Here is a 15,064-nt window from a genome sequence, read left to right as displayed (position 1 = left end):
GTTGGTATTGACTCATACTTTCTGTTTTTCAAGGGGATGTCAATCCAGTTTTCAGTATTCATGGTTGTGTTGTTCCCATAACATATATACTTTTTAAACTATGACAAATTCTTGCTGAACGGTCCAGCTTGTATCCCTCCAACATAAGCCTTCACTATTGCTTCCAACAGGCTTCCTGAAATGCAGTGTCCTAGTCGCCGTTAGCCCTAGGCTAACAAAACCCTAGGCTAGGCTGACCTTAAACCACCGGCTTGTTGGTTGTCCAAATGGGCCAGACGAGACTGGAAGTGTGGCCTCGCTAGACTTGTCCTGGTGTGGCCGACGCCCGAGGGGAAACTCTGAGGCTGAAATATTAAGCCCACCCAGAAGTGCCAAAAACTGCAATTCATCTAATGGCCACTTGAGTCTGGCTGCAAAAGGGAGCAATCTCCATAGATCTCTATGCCAAAATGCCCAACTTTACAGCAGAAATAAACATGTTTACAACCTGGTTCAAACAATGGTTTTGGTGTATATTGCTGTATATGTTCCCCTTTTGACAATTGTGTGTGGAGGGGGGGCATTTTTTTATACCTCATCTATTTAAATTATATTAAGTCTTATAATTAGGGGGCATGGCCTATTGAGTGACAGGTGGGCCGTGCTGGCGCTGTCATTCGTGTCACTCCTAGCGTTTTGTCCTTTCTGGTATCACCTCAGTTAGCTCCAGTCACTGATAAGTAACATTATAATCATGTGACATCCAAATATATCATACAGTCTATGCTCATAACTAAAGTTATGTGAAAATCTAATATCTAATCTGCAAGTCTCAACCTATTTTTTTACAGTTTATCGTCTCGACAAAATCTAGAGTAGCAAAATTACCACATTTATATTTAAAAAAACAAAAATTTTATGCATTTATGTTTTGTTGTATAGTTTCAGGTTAACTTGCCTCAAGTGTAAGCTGGTAACGTTAGAGTGACTGGCTACCAACCTCCGGCTAGCAACCGCTAGCAACGCAGAGTAGCATACTGGTAGCATTTAGCCTAGGTTCTTAGCCTTTGCTAACTTGGTAATGTCGCGCTAGGTGGGCGTTGTTTTAGCAACCAGGCACCTCAGCTGCACCCATGCCCCACCTCTTTTGTCCATTTTTGGTTATGTGGGAGTTAGGTCAAGTGACGCGCTACAAAATGGTGATGGCAATCTCCGCCAAAAATCTTCAGACACCTGAGTGTGTCGTCAAGGTAACTAAGTCCATATTTTTTTACAGTCTTTGGGCCGGTGTTGATCTGGGTCACACCACACATTTTTAGTGGGAAGATAAAGATGAATGGAGAATCCTGTCCTGTGAATCCAACCAATCATCACCAGTATGTCCATGCAATCATAACATCAAATAGTTCAGCGTCATAACAGCTTTAGGATTGAGTCGTCGGCTCGTGAAGTAAATAGGTTTAAATAAAAAGGAGGAAAAACATTAATTATTTCAAGTTTTAAGTTCCAAAACTATGGACTGTAGGTACAATTCAGATTAAATGTAAAAATAGACAAAGCTACTGTTGACAGGTTAGCTAGCATAGCTAATGTTACTAAACACATCACATGTCCTTCAGTCTGAATGTGTAGACTGCCATGTTTTTGATGTGACACAAACTGCTGTAAAACGAGACTCCCTGCAAAAGCTACACGTGTGCTTAGAAATAATCAGGTTTTACTGGGTCAACATCAGCAACGTTTTGTCCTGTCAAGGAGGCGAGGAAACATCTCGTTCTGTCCTGGCCTCTCTGCTCGAGCATCGCTGTCAAGGATTCGAGGAAACGTCTCTTCTACCTCAGACGACTAAACAGTTTCGACATGGACTCCAGGATACACCCCAACCTCTACAGCTGCATCTTGTAGTTTCCTGATTGGCTGTTTCACATCTCTGCAGCACCTGTACACCCAGAGGTGATGGAGGAAGATCCTGTGCATCATCAAGGACCCCACTCACTCCAGACCTGAGCTGGTCTCCCTGTTTCCATCTGGCAGGAGGTACAGGAGCATCTGGTCCACAACAAACTGGTCCCGGGTCAGTTTGTTCCCACATGCCATAAGACTGTTGAATATTTGCAAGTCTTTTTTGTATTCTGTGGACTTCCAGTGTTATTGAATACCTCTAGGTCATGACCTTAGATTTAGTACATGACAATACTGACCTCTACTGGTTAAAAATATAAAGTTAACAATTATCTTAATTTATGTAGGGAAGCATGTGTATTTAATATTACAGAAATGTTGTTAGAAAAATAAAATGAGCAATGGATGAATACAATGCGTTATGAAGAATGTATGCCTGTTATAAGACATAATATTGTATTTTGTGACAACTGAAGCAAAACATGACAAGTCATTTTCTCTGTAACAAAACATACTACAAGCACACAGAGTGAAAATAAGGCTACACAGAACAAACATTCTAGTATGTATGTAAATGCAAGTAAACTCCTGCATAGGTGTGTATTCTGTCCTATTAAGTTGTCTAGAACTGGCAGAAACCCTGACCCAAGTTGAATACTGTGTGTATTATTAAAGGTGACTGTGGTTCTACACCAGACAGCATGTCAGGTCTATGGACACATTCAGTCATTACAGTCTGAACACCATGACGATCCTCTCATGTCTGACAGTCAGGGGAAGTCTGTTTTTGTGTGGCCTCCCTTGGAGACTGAGATTTAGTTTTATCCAGCAGTCTTGTGGTCATCTTGACATTATTTCTTTTTGTTCTTTTCCTTGTCCAAGTGATCCCACACAGTGTTTATGGCGGTCAATCGAATACTCAGGCCCATTCCCACAGGGTGTCAAAAGGGGGCATTGCCCCTCAAATAGAATCTCCCCCCCATGTTTCCCCATAAACACTGTAAATGGTTATGAATTTGGTGTGTCCCCTCATTTATAAAACAAAATTCCGCCCCCGTCATTTCATCCTGCTGCCTGGCCTGCTAATACTGTTGATCTTCAGAGTCCACCTCAAAGGTTTTATCTTAAAGTATCAATCAAAGATGGTCAAACCAAGGAAGAGAAATTAAGATCTATTTTCTATTTTTGTATGGTCTGCTAACCCTCACCTAACCCTAACACTCCTCTCAATAACCTTGCCTTTATGCTTAAACTGAACCTAACCCTAACCCTAACTCTATTGCAAAACATTTTTCTACCCTTGCAATAGCCTTATTCCACTGTTAAGGGGCTCCTGAGGGCTGACAAACTTTACCCCACAGCGATGTCTCAAGATGTGCCAATCACAGGGACTGCAACCAATGGACAATCTGCAATGACATCTCAGTAGGAAACCTCCCCAAAGGAGCCCCACCGGGTATCTAAATGTTCCTCGTCTCCTGCCCTGTTTAAACTTAAGAGGACATGAGGTCTTGGCCCACACAACCTGAGTACCAGGCTCTAAAGACTCATTGCTGTCCCTGTCCAAAGCCCTCCTTGGTGTGTTGCAGATCAAGTTGATACCTGACGATTCCAGCTGCCAGTCTGCTGACCCCCCTCCCAACCTTGTCCATCTGGTCATCCGTCTGACCTGTATTAGGTTTTATAGACTCTGGACATAGCCCACATGCATTTATTAATTATTACAACTAGTACTCTTAAAATGTTAACCCAGCACAGTCAGAATAGGACTGTCACCCCTCTGAGCCTGGTTCCTCTCTAGGTTTTATCAAAACAACTGGAGTCAACCACAGACAGGCCGATCTACGAATAACTGGAAATAACTCATTACTATTTGTAGATCAGTCAGCCAGTCACATGGTCTTTTCTAAAAGTAGGTGGCGCTTCCAACTCTGCCAGATAGCACAGACAGGTTTTCGGATTTAGAAATGTATTTTATTGATCAAAATCAGACAACATAAAAATTCACAAGTAGAACAACATTCACAAACAAAAAGCTTGTAAAATCTATAGTTATAGCTGAGCAGGAAGTCAAGAATCACTAAGAACAGTCAACTAGCAGTTTGTCAGAACAATTTACCCAAGACACACTGCAGTTTTGAAACTTTGTTAAATACAAAAGGCAACTAACATAATGCATCAGTTTTTAGCTAAATGTTAAATCTCCGGAATAATCAGTGGAATCCCAGAACTAACATTTTAATTTGGGTCCAGGAAAAAAGCCTGTAGTGATTGTCAGGGCCAAGGGGTGTAAACATGACCAGTTTATATAAATCCTCTGCTACTGTTTATTCTATAGATCTAACTACTATAAAGTAATAAAGGAATGTATTTTCAGTCAGGTGGGGAACAAAGGGTAGAATGTCCAATTAAAAGGTTCTAGTTTTCCAACCACAAGACGGTGCTACATTCAGTAGACATGCATCTCTGAGAAAGTGAAGAGATGAGAGAGAGACTAAGAGACAAATGAGAGAGAGAGAGTGGGGGAGAGAGAGAGTGGGTGTGGGGGGGGGGAGAGAGAGAGAGAGAGAGAGAGAGAGAGAGAGAGAGAGAGAGAGAGAGAGAGAGAGAGAGAGTGGGAGAGAGAGAGAGAGAGAGAGGGAGAGGGTGTGGGGGAGAGGGTGAGGTGTATGCGTGTGTCTGTGGGCACAAGGGCTAGTTTGAGATAATTATGTGTAAACATTAAACAATTATCCATCCATCCATGTTAATTTAATATGAGAGACAGAGGGAGAGGGGTCAGGAATGGGGGAGGCAGAGGCAATTTGTGAGCAAAGGAGCATGAAAAAGACAGAAAGAGAAAAGGGGGGGATTAAAGTGTAAGTGCAATGGCCAGACATGACCAACTTCTCAGTTTCTGCTACATACTCTCCCATTACTGAACACAGTCTTCATTAACACAGTCTCCGGTTACTGAACACAGTCTTCATTAACACAGTCTCCGGTTACTGTCTGCAGAACAGCCTACTAAACACTGACCAGGGCGCTACATGAATATCCTGCTATTGACCAAAGATATAGGCTACATATTGTTATGAACAACTGACCAAAAAAAATACACCATTATTTTTCTGCTAATACATATTGCCCCCACTGAACACTAGATCAGCATGGGTAACAGCATCTGTAAAAAATAAAATACAAAAATAATATATATGCAGGAAGAAAAGTGAATTAGAATGTCAGTGTCCATTGCTGTGGGGTTGAACCATTGCCTGGAATTCCACATCTTTGCCTGAAGCCCCTCCCCCTCGTGGCACTATAGGAAACCAATAGAGGTGGTCAGAAGACTTAAACAGGAAAACATGCTCTAACATGTACATTGCTACTGAAGGATTCTGCCATTTCCATGAGGTTAAAATGGTTGGACTTCCAACTCCATTGGCTGATGATCTGGGTTTCTGTGCCCTTACAGCATCTGTTCCAGCATAGGCAGATCCCAGTTTGCCAATGGCTGACCCCTTCCAATGACTCCAACCGGGCCATCAGGCAAATCCATCATCCAGACACCTCAGCCAATGAGTTGTGCTAAAATGGACTACTAAACATTGGATGTGGACTCAGTGGACCTGGCCATGCTGGAATAGAAGCTATAAGGGCACAACAACTCAGGTGAGACTTCTTTCCATCTTTACGGTGAAAACATCTGTTTGAGGCCTGCAGGTACAGAGGAAGGAGGGAGATTTCTTTTCAGGTGGAGGTCAAAAACATCTGAGTGTTTTTGTTTGTTTCTTTTCCTTTATAGCAACATGGTGGCATCGTCAGGGTGGGGAAGTGATGCAATACAGGAAGTGATTGAATACAGGATGTGATTATCTCTGATTCCACAGGGGTTCATCCCACCCCTTACGACTCGGAGTCCTGACGACATAAGAGACAGAAAAGGTTTATCAGTCAAATCAATCTCTGATCCATATTGTGGTATATTATTATATGATAATCATACTATATCATATTATATGATAATAATTGAGGCTTTATTTTCAGGAGCAGGAAGCGAGAGTGAAAGACCACAATGTTCTCTCTGTCAGCAACATCAAGAAAAGAAACGTATTAAAAGCCATCAACAACCAAACTAAGTCAGTGTCCCAAATGGCACAATATTCCCATATAGGGCACTACTTTTGACCAGGACCAGTAGGGCCAAAAAGGGAGTACAATGTACAGGGAATAGGGTGCCATTGGAGAGCCACTGCCCTCCTTGAAGGTCTCCCGTTAATCACAGCCCAACTAATTAACCAGTTATCCAATCAGCTGCCAGACAGGAGACAGATCAGGCATGTGATTGAGAGAAAATCTAATGATCCGGGTTAATGATGGTCTGTGGAACATAGGTCAACCAAATGGAACTCCATTTCTCATCTAGTGCATTACTTTAGAGCCCATGGTCCCCAGTAAAAGTAGAGCACTACATTGTGGTACAGGGATGCAGTCAGACAATGTGGCGTCAGGCCACACGACGTCTGCACGACAATTGAATCTTCAGACTGTTTTTCCATCTCAGACTGGAGATATGGAGGGAAACACAGCTAGGTTAAGACATGTGTTGTCTTGAATGCACCAAGTACAGGTCTTTACGGATATACACAAATCCAATTTGGTATCAGACTCAGATCTGTGTGATAATATACAATCCAAATCTGAAATATATGGTTTAGGATGGGTTCTTTCAGCATTCATCCTGATTCTCTCCCTGACACAAATTCCCTTCTTGTCTTGACATTTTAAATGACAGATGCTGTTATTAAAATACAAAATAAACTACGTACCAGACAGGCCAGCCTACAACAGTAACAGCCCGGCAAATCAAAATTGTTTAGGAAGTTTGCAAGGCAATGAAGCAAGCATTATGTGTTTCTCACAAATTTGGGTGTGAGATAATTTAGACCCAATCAAACTGACATGTTTTGGATCAGATCTGGCCAACCCCGAATCCTATTCAAATCAGATGCTGATTTTCAAAAGAAATGACCGTGTCCTGCTGATGTCAGATAGAAGTCTGGATCTGAGGAAGACTTTTGGCAGAAGATATTCAGCCCCACTGTGACACCAATGAAAGTGTGCTCCTCCAAACAACATAGTTGTCCTACAAAACAAAAACACTGAGATCTACACTCACCTATAGGATTATTAGGAACACCATACTAATACTGTGTTTGACCCCCCGTTCGCCTTCAGAACTGCCTACGTGGCATTGATTCAACAAGGTGCTGAAAGCATTCTTTAGAAATGTTGGCACACATTGATAGGATAGCATCTTGCAGTTGATGGAGATTTGTGGGATGCACATCCAGGGCACGAAGCTCCCGTTCCACCACATCCCAAAGATGCTCTATTGGGTTGAGATCTGGTGACTGTGGGGGCCATTTCAGTACAGTGAACTCATTGTCATGTTCAAGAAACCAATTAGGAATGATTCGAGCTTTGTGACATGGTGCATTATCCTGCTGGAAGTAGCCATCAGAGGATGGGTACATGGTGGTCATAAAGGGATGGACATGGTCAGAAACAATGCTCAGGTATGCCGTGGCATTTAAACGATGCCCAATTGGCACTAAGGGGCCTAAAGTGTGCCAAGAAAACATCCCCCACACCATTACACCACCACCACCAGCCTGCACAGTGGTAACAAGGCATGATGGATCCATGTTCTCATTCTGTTTACGCCAAATTCTGACTCTACCATCTGTATGTCTCAACAGAAATCGAGACTCATCAGACCAGGCAACATTCTTCCAGTCTTCAACTGTCCAATTTTGGTGAGCTGGTGCAAATTGAAGCCTCTTTTTCCTATTTGTAGTGGAGATGAGTGGTTCCCGGTGGGGTCTTCTGCTGTTGTAGCCCATCCGCCTCAAGGTTGTGCGTGTTGTGGCTTCACAAATGCTTTGCTGCATACCTCAGTTGTAACGAGTGGTTATTTCAGTCAAAGTTGCTCTTCTATCAGCTTGAATCAGTCGACCCATTCTCCTCTGACCTCTAGCATCAACAAGGCATTTTTGCCCACAGGACTGCCGCATACTGGATGTTTTTCCCTTTTCACACCATTCTTTGTAAACCCTAGAAATGGTTGTGCGTGAAAATCCCAGTAACTGAGCAGATTGTGAAATACTCAGACCGGCCCGTCTGGCACCAACAACCATGCCATGCTCAAAATTGCTTAAATCACCTTTCTTTCCCATTCTGACATTCAGTTTGGAGTTCAGGAGTTTGTCTTGACCAGGACCACACCCCTAAATGCATTGAAGCAACTGCCATGTGATTGGTTGATTAGATAATTGCATTAGTGAGAAATTGAACAAGTGTTCCTAATAATCCTTTAGGTGAGTGTATGATACAGGAGTCTCAATGTCCGACCTGATCCTTGCAAAGAGGGAGACTGTGTGTGTGTGTGTGTGTGTGTGTGTGTGTGTGTTTGTTTCAGACCTTTACCGAGGGCTGGGAGCTGAGGCCTAGGAACGTAAATACAGTGTCATTCTCCTTGGACTGAAAGAAGTCTTCATAGTCCTGGTGAAACACAGACCACACAGCATCCTTCAGTCAAAACTACAACAAACAGCATCAGTAAGAGGCACAGCACGAGATTACCCAGCGGTGCAGTACGCAGATGACACAGCGCGACCGGATGGCTAGCGTAAGCGGATGGCTAGCGTAAGCGGATGGCTAGCGTAAGCGGATGGCTAGCGTAAGCGGATAGCTAGCGTAAGCGGATGGCTAGCCGGCCCATCCGTGCTCCTTACCCCACAGTAGCGGTCGTCGTTGAAGATCTGCGGTGGCAGGGGATTTCCCTTGTCGGGGTGTCTGTCTGGGGGGATGTGTTGGTACATCCACAGCCTCCTCTCCTCCACATTGGTGATGTCCACCTCCTGGAAGGAGATCCTGTTGGCCTCCAGAAAACCCACCACTGCCTGCTGGCGCTTCTTCACCTGCAGTGGAGGGGGTTTGAGGAGGAGGGCATTAGTCAAAGCCAGGGAGAAGGTCTGAAGTCCAACCTCAACATCTCCTCCTGCTTTGAATAGAAACCACTGACAGTTATTTAACTAAATTGTATGTCATCCATGGTTAAAATGGTGAATCTAATACTGAACTTAGTACTGAAACCGTGAGTAAAACGCATTAGAAAATGAGACAAGATGCGCAAGACTAGATACGGGAGAATACTTTTCCTATTTGTTTGAAGTACTACTGCAGTGTTGGAGTAATTCACTCATCCCGTCACTGCCGCCTAACTGTCCAAGTGACCAATGAACTTTGATTTGAAATGAACCGGAGAATTCGACCAGGACACCATGGTTACCGCTCTGTTGTCTGCGTGCGTGCAGATATCTGGTGTCTTACAGTCACTAAGGGTCTAAGATGTGTTATCCACCCCTGTATTGACAAGATGTAACCCTACACCAACAAAAGTGAAGCAGACTGTGCATTGATTGAGTCCATCTCTCACTCGCTGATGGTACCGGAGAGATTAGAAGAGGAGATTATTGATAAGTGGAGAAGAGAGAGTAAAACCCACAGAGACATAGAGAAGACAGGGAAAAAAAAGGAGGAACAGAAAGTAAATATCTTCATAAGAGAAAACGACAACCTATTACGTGTTTATACAGACCGACATAGCAAGTGTCTAGAAATACGCATGTATCTTTAATCATGTTAAGAAGGTGGTGGTCTACATAGAGTTCAGATTGATGACATCACAATGGGCTGCTTGTTCATTGCTGTGTGTAATTCCAGGACAGAATACTGGAAATAATTCCACTCACTGAGGTGGGTTGGTCCAGAATCAGAGTCATTATAGTATTCAGGTCAACATTGTGTAGAATTGGTGTATTCTGTCCCTATACATTGTCTACCAGTAGCAAAACCATTACAACCAGTTAAATTCTGAGTACATGTAAACGTACTTTGTGATTAACAAAGACTAAATGTTTCATTTAAACTGCTCAAACAAACAAAGGGAACACGTACAACAATATAACACCAGGTCAATTAAACGTCAGGGTTATCAATCTGTCCAGTTAGGAAGCAGAAGCGATTGTGAATCAATGTCACCCGTTTTGGTGCAGATGAGTGACAACAGGTGCACTGGAGAGGAAACTGCAAGACAACCCTGAAAAAAGGAAATAGTTTTACAAGGGGTGGCCACAGGCAATTGCTCTCTCCTTATCCTCCTTGGCTGATTCTTCTCTAGTTTTGTTTTGCTAGTGTCCATGTCACTACTGGTAGCATGAGGTGGTACCTGCAGCCCACTCAGGTTGCGCAGGTAGTCCAGCTCCTCCAGGATGGCACATCCATATGTGTCACTCAGTACAGTCTCAAGAGCATGGAGGAGATACCAGGAGATGGGCTGTTACACAAGGAGAGCTGGACAGGGCCATAGAAGGGCATCAACCCAGCAACAGGACCGGTATCGGCTCCTTTGTGTGAGGAGGAACAGGAGGAGCACTTCCAGAGCCCCACAAAATGACCCCCAGCTGGCTAATGGTGAGTCTGTTTCTGACCAAACGGTCAGAAACAGACTCCATGAGGGAGGCCTGAGGAGACCCCTTCCTCTAGTGAGACCTGTGCTCACAGCCCAGCACTGTGCCGCTCGATTGGCATTGGCCAGAGAACATTGGCACGCCGTTCCCTTCACAGATGAGAGCCGGTTCACACTGAGCACGTGACATATGTGAAAGAGTCTGGAGACACTGTGGTGAACGTTATGCTGCAACATCATTCAGTTTGACCAGTTTGGCGGTGGGTCAGTGGTGGTCTGGGGAGGCATGAACCTCGAGGGTCACAGAGACGCCACATGTTAGCCAACGGTACCCTGGTGGGTGTTCGGCACAGAGATGAAATCCAGAGACCCATCGTCAGACCTTACGTTGGTGCAGTGACAATGCCCAGCCTCACGTGGCCAGAGTGTGTAGGCAGTTCCTGGATGAAGAAGGAATCAATGCCATTGACTGGCCCTCATGTTCCTCAGACCTGAATCACATTGTGAACCTCCGGGACGTTTTGTATCAGTGCATCAGATGCCGCCAAGTAGCACCATGGGCTGTCCAGGAGCTCACTGATGCTCTGATCCAGGTCTGGGAGGAGATCCCCCAGGACACCATCTGCCATCCCATCAGGAACATGCCCAGACATTGTCAGGAGTGCATACAGGCACATGGGGGCCAAACACACCACTGAGTCACATTATGAGTTACTGTGATGAAATCCACACAAGTTGGAACAGCCTGTGATTTCAATTGTTTATGTTGATTTTCAGTCTGAGATTGTATCCTCAATCGGTTGGTGATTTTGGTTTCCATTGACTTTTATGTCATTTTGTTCTCAACGTGTGATTTAACTGTGCCCTTGGAGCAGTGCATGTGTGCAGGCTTGTTTGACATACATACAGACCTGACCCATTGTCTGGAGCACAAACCAGCTCTGCAGGAAGGCCGTGGGAAACAGTGTGTGTTTTAAAGCTGCTGAGTTCACAATGAAACTATTGTCCGAATATTAAAACAGACAAGAACAACATATTATACAGGAGGGGGAACAACAGCGCTGTAGAACAATCATTAGAGTGACTGACACAGTAGAACTGTACTGTAGAGATTAACAGAGAGCACTAATCCTTTACTCACCGCACAGCGTCGCCATGCAAACCGATTTGTTATGGACCAAGGTTTGTGTGTATGTGTGGGTGTGTGTATGTGTGGGTGTGACATCATCTCAGGTTTAAATATATCTTGATTGTTTACATTACTACAGCGTCTCTAGAACAGGAGAAGGTCTTATCGGGATTAAAAATAACCTCTCCTCCCTCCTGACTTTCTCCACTCCTAAATGTTCTTTTAACCAATATACAGAAGCAATGCAGGTTAAATCCCTTGCTCAAGGGAACAGATTTCCCTGCGGGTCTAAATTTGAAGGAGTGACTTGAGTTCCTCGTCCGAAACCCTACCAGACTGCCTGCAACCGTCCCATCTTCCGTTCCTTCCTCTCAGCCCCTTGTTTTCTCTCTGTCATTAACAGGAGGTCATATTCTAGTCCTCCATTCCAAACAAACTACCATTTCATAATGAAATGTAATGCCTTTCAAAGTGAATTAAAATTAAACTGACAGACCATGAGGGTATTCATGTGTGTGTGTGTGTGTGTGTGTGTGTGTGTTTCTGAGCTAAAAATAACAATTTTATAAACACCAAAGCAGCACCATTTTCCCATCCAACTGATAAACCAAATGGATTACTCATTTGTCCCGTTATGACGTACAACTGAGGGAATTTCACAAGAGAGACTAATACAGGATCCTTTCAAATCACCTGAATGTCTCTTCCCTTGTCAGGCCAAAGAGTGGCAGGACAATGAACAGATGATTTAATGACCCCATTTACTATTATAATAAAATAGCATATTAAATAAGGTCAGCTCCATTCTCCTTAACAAAGTGGCTCTCTTACAGGCAGTGCTAACAACTGGTTCTTGTCTGCTTAGATCCTTGATTTTATGAACCAGCCTTTTGTATGTGTGTGTGTGTGTGTGTGTGGGGGGGGGGGGGGGTCTCACTTCCTCTGAACTTAGATGTTAAAGCAAGTTCAAATCTTACCTCAGACAGGAAATATATACTATTGTTGAAAGTGGGGCTGTGATTGGGTTTGGGAATGAGGAGTCTCACTAAGTTGAGCTTTGGTGCAATGATCCACAAGGGACCAGAAAATGGATGAACAGAATGCATTCCCTACTCAGAGTTCTTCCTGAGCAGAGTGTCAGCTAATGACTAAAATGTATTAAAGCAGAGGATGGCTTTTAAATGTCATAATATATACTCTTCTCCATTTTAATGACTTAAACATGACCAGCATCAGTGTACTTTACAGAGAAAATGACTGTAGAAGACTATAAATAAATACAAAGTCAGGAGTTCATTCAACACGTGAAATGCAGTGATGCAATTCAACACTGAACACAGCCATGTAAAGAAAATATCAGTGTTCAGCAGTTCTCCCTGTTTGTCTACACATCATTCTGAAATTAGACTCACAGCATGTTTGTGTGAGATGTACTAGCGGCTAGTTAGCTAACTAAACTGTCTGTTAAACATCCCAGCCCAGAGATGACAGCTGGAACAGAACAGTCTGTAAGCACTCCCACACGCAGTTTCTTCTCTGCAAGGAGTCCGGATCAGAACACCTCCCTGCATAAAAGACCAAGCCATCAGACTGGTCCCAGAAACCAAAGTGTTGGGAAAACATAGAAAACACAATATTCAATTTGATACCCTGACAGACTACAGATGCAAACACTAACTGATTACATTGTTTTGTAGGCAAGCTCCCATTCTAACGTCGTGAAAATGACGGCAATGCAAGGCCTGTTGGACAGAATGTTTTTGGAACAATAGCACAGGGGAATATTTCAGTTTGTGTCAACAGGCAATCTCCACAATGTCCCATGAAGTCCTCTGACACGGGCCCAGCCCTAATGGACTTTGTTGGGGACCAAGTCGTATGTTTAGGTCAGGACATGACGTTACAGAGAGATAGTAGCACCATGGCCGGAGAGCAAACAGACTTTGGTTAACCTTGAAGCCCGATGAAAACGCTTAGATTGTGAGACTTCACGGCATTCATTATGGCCACGCTACTCTAATGTTGTCGCCCTCTTTTGGACCTCAGCAGTATTCCTTAAGCGCTTTGAGATTACATTTGTAACCTAAAGTGCTATAAAAGCTGAATACATTATTTGTATTACTAGATAGTGCCTTACCAGAGTAGTGCACTAAAATACAGCTAGGGTACATGGTGATCTACATACATAACTAGGGTACATGGTAGTATATAACTAGGGTACATGGTAGTATATAACTAGGGTACATGGTAGTATATAACTAGGCTACATGGTAGTATATAACTAGGCTACATGGTAGTATATAACTAGGCTACATGGTAGTATATAACTAGGGTACATGGTTGTCTACATCCAGCTAGGGTACATGGTAGTATATAACTAGGGTACATGGTAGTATATAACTAGGGTACATGGTTGTCTACATCCAGCTAGGGTACATGGTAGTATATAACTAGGGTATATGGTTATATTCATACAGCTAGGACATGCGGTTGAATACATACAGCCATGCTACAACACTAAGTGGAAGTACATTTAAATCTGAATAAAATAAGCTCTTAATCTCCATGAAGTATTACAAACAGACAAACGCGCGCACACACACTGGCTGGCCTGAGGCCAAACTGCTGCCCAACAAGACAGAAAGGTATCAGTCCACAATTAAGCCCTAGTCCCTACGTAGCGCACTACTTGCGACCAGGGCACATACAGTGTTCTGGACAAGGACCTTAAAAGGGACACTTAAGCTTTTTAAGAACCACATCCTGAAACCAACTGACGTCATCTTGTAGAGTCAACATTGTCATTCACCCTAAATGAGAGCTGGTTTGCCAATGGTTTGAATCAGAATAACCACCGAACAAACACAACGCATGCACATTGCGTCCTATCTAACCTTACGTTTCAAATAAAATGTCAAATGCGCCTTCACACAAACGTTTGGTGTGAAGCCCGGGGAACAGCACTCCACATTCTAGAAGGTTGCCTCTCACGGGGAAACGGGACTTACGCCCATGTAGATCAGTCATAGAAGTTACATAAAAAAAAGTCCCCTCCCTCCGCGTTCTAGAAGGATGCAGACAGAAATGCCATAGAGCCGACGTGATTACTTATTGTAGTTCAACGCCTGTGTGTTCTCCATATCTAAATCTAAACGTCCCAAACCTTGTTCGTCCGTGTTACGCACAACCCCAGCTCACTGCACTGTTTAGCCCCACAGGACACGCTAGAGATGGAGCACTCACCAACACAGATCCAGAAGAGGAGGCAATGTAAACCTTGATCACCATACTAATCCCGCTACTGGAGCTGCGCGTCGCAAGGGCGAGCGACACTTTGCTAAAAACAATCGCAGGTATTGCCTTTCACGGGAGGGTTATTCACGTAGAAGTAGCCTAGGAAATAGTGGGATGGGAGCTACTCACTCACTCTCCCAAGGCGCGTTTGCATTAATGCCAGCGTTGGCTGCTTACCTCCAAGTATTTATAGGCTGCACTGCCATGATAACGCAGCCGGTGCCTGCATCAGCCGTGGTCCGTGCTCC

General features: G+C 43.8%; 1 protein-coding gene across 2 annotated transcripts; it reads right to left on the bottom strand.

Annotated features, from left to right (window-relative positions):
- Positions 1-4,596: 4,596 nt before the first annotated feature.
- sh3bgrl2 (SH3 domain binding glutamate-rich protein like 2) lies at positions 4,597-14,984 on the bottom strand. 2 transcript variants are annotated; one of them, XM_010883099.5, is made up of 4 exons: positions 14,766-14,984; positions 8,658-8,843; positions 8,344-8,424; positions 4,597-5,781 (listed from the first exon to the last, which is right to left on the bottom strand). In XM_010883099.5, exons 1-4 carry the CDS (start codon positions 14,808-14,810, stop codon positions 5,767-5,769), a joined length of 327 nt encoding a protein of 108 aa, XP_010881401.1. In that variant the 5' UTR covers positions 14,811-14,984; the 3' UTR covers positions 4,597-5,766. The 2 variants fall into 2 exon arrangements, with proteins under 2 accessions (XP_010881401.1, XP_010881402.1); XM_010883100.5 differs by having other exon boundaries at positions 8,350-8,424.
- Between the last annotated feature and the right edge of the window lie 80 nt (positions 14,985-15,064).

This window comes from Esox lucius, chromosome 18, assembly GCF_011004845.1.
Source record: "Esox lucius isolate fEsoLuc1 chromosome 18, fEsoLuc1.pri, whole genome shotgun sequence".
Lineage (NCBI taxonomy): Eukaryota > Metazoa > Chordata > Actinopteri > Esociformes > Esocidae > Esox > Esox lucius.
Note: the sequence above shows the minus strand (reverse complement) of the source record. Positions and strands in the feature narration are given on the sequence as shown.

Bases quoted from the DNA above. Each gene is read 5' to 3' on its own strand.
- sh3bgrl2 (XM_010883099.5), bottom strand. From the start codon at position 14,810: ATGGTGATCAAGGTTTACATTGCCTCCTCTTCTGGATCTGTGTTG. The intron at 8,844-14,765 runs GTGAGTGCTCCA...CCTCCACTGCAG, and splicing joins CCTCTTCTGGATCTGTGTTG to GTGAAGAAGCGCCAGCAGGC. The intron at 8,425-8,657 runs GTAAGGAGCACG...GTGTTTCACCAG, and splicing joins ACGACGACCGCTACTGTGGG to GACTATGAAGACTTCTTTCA.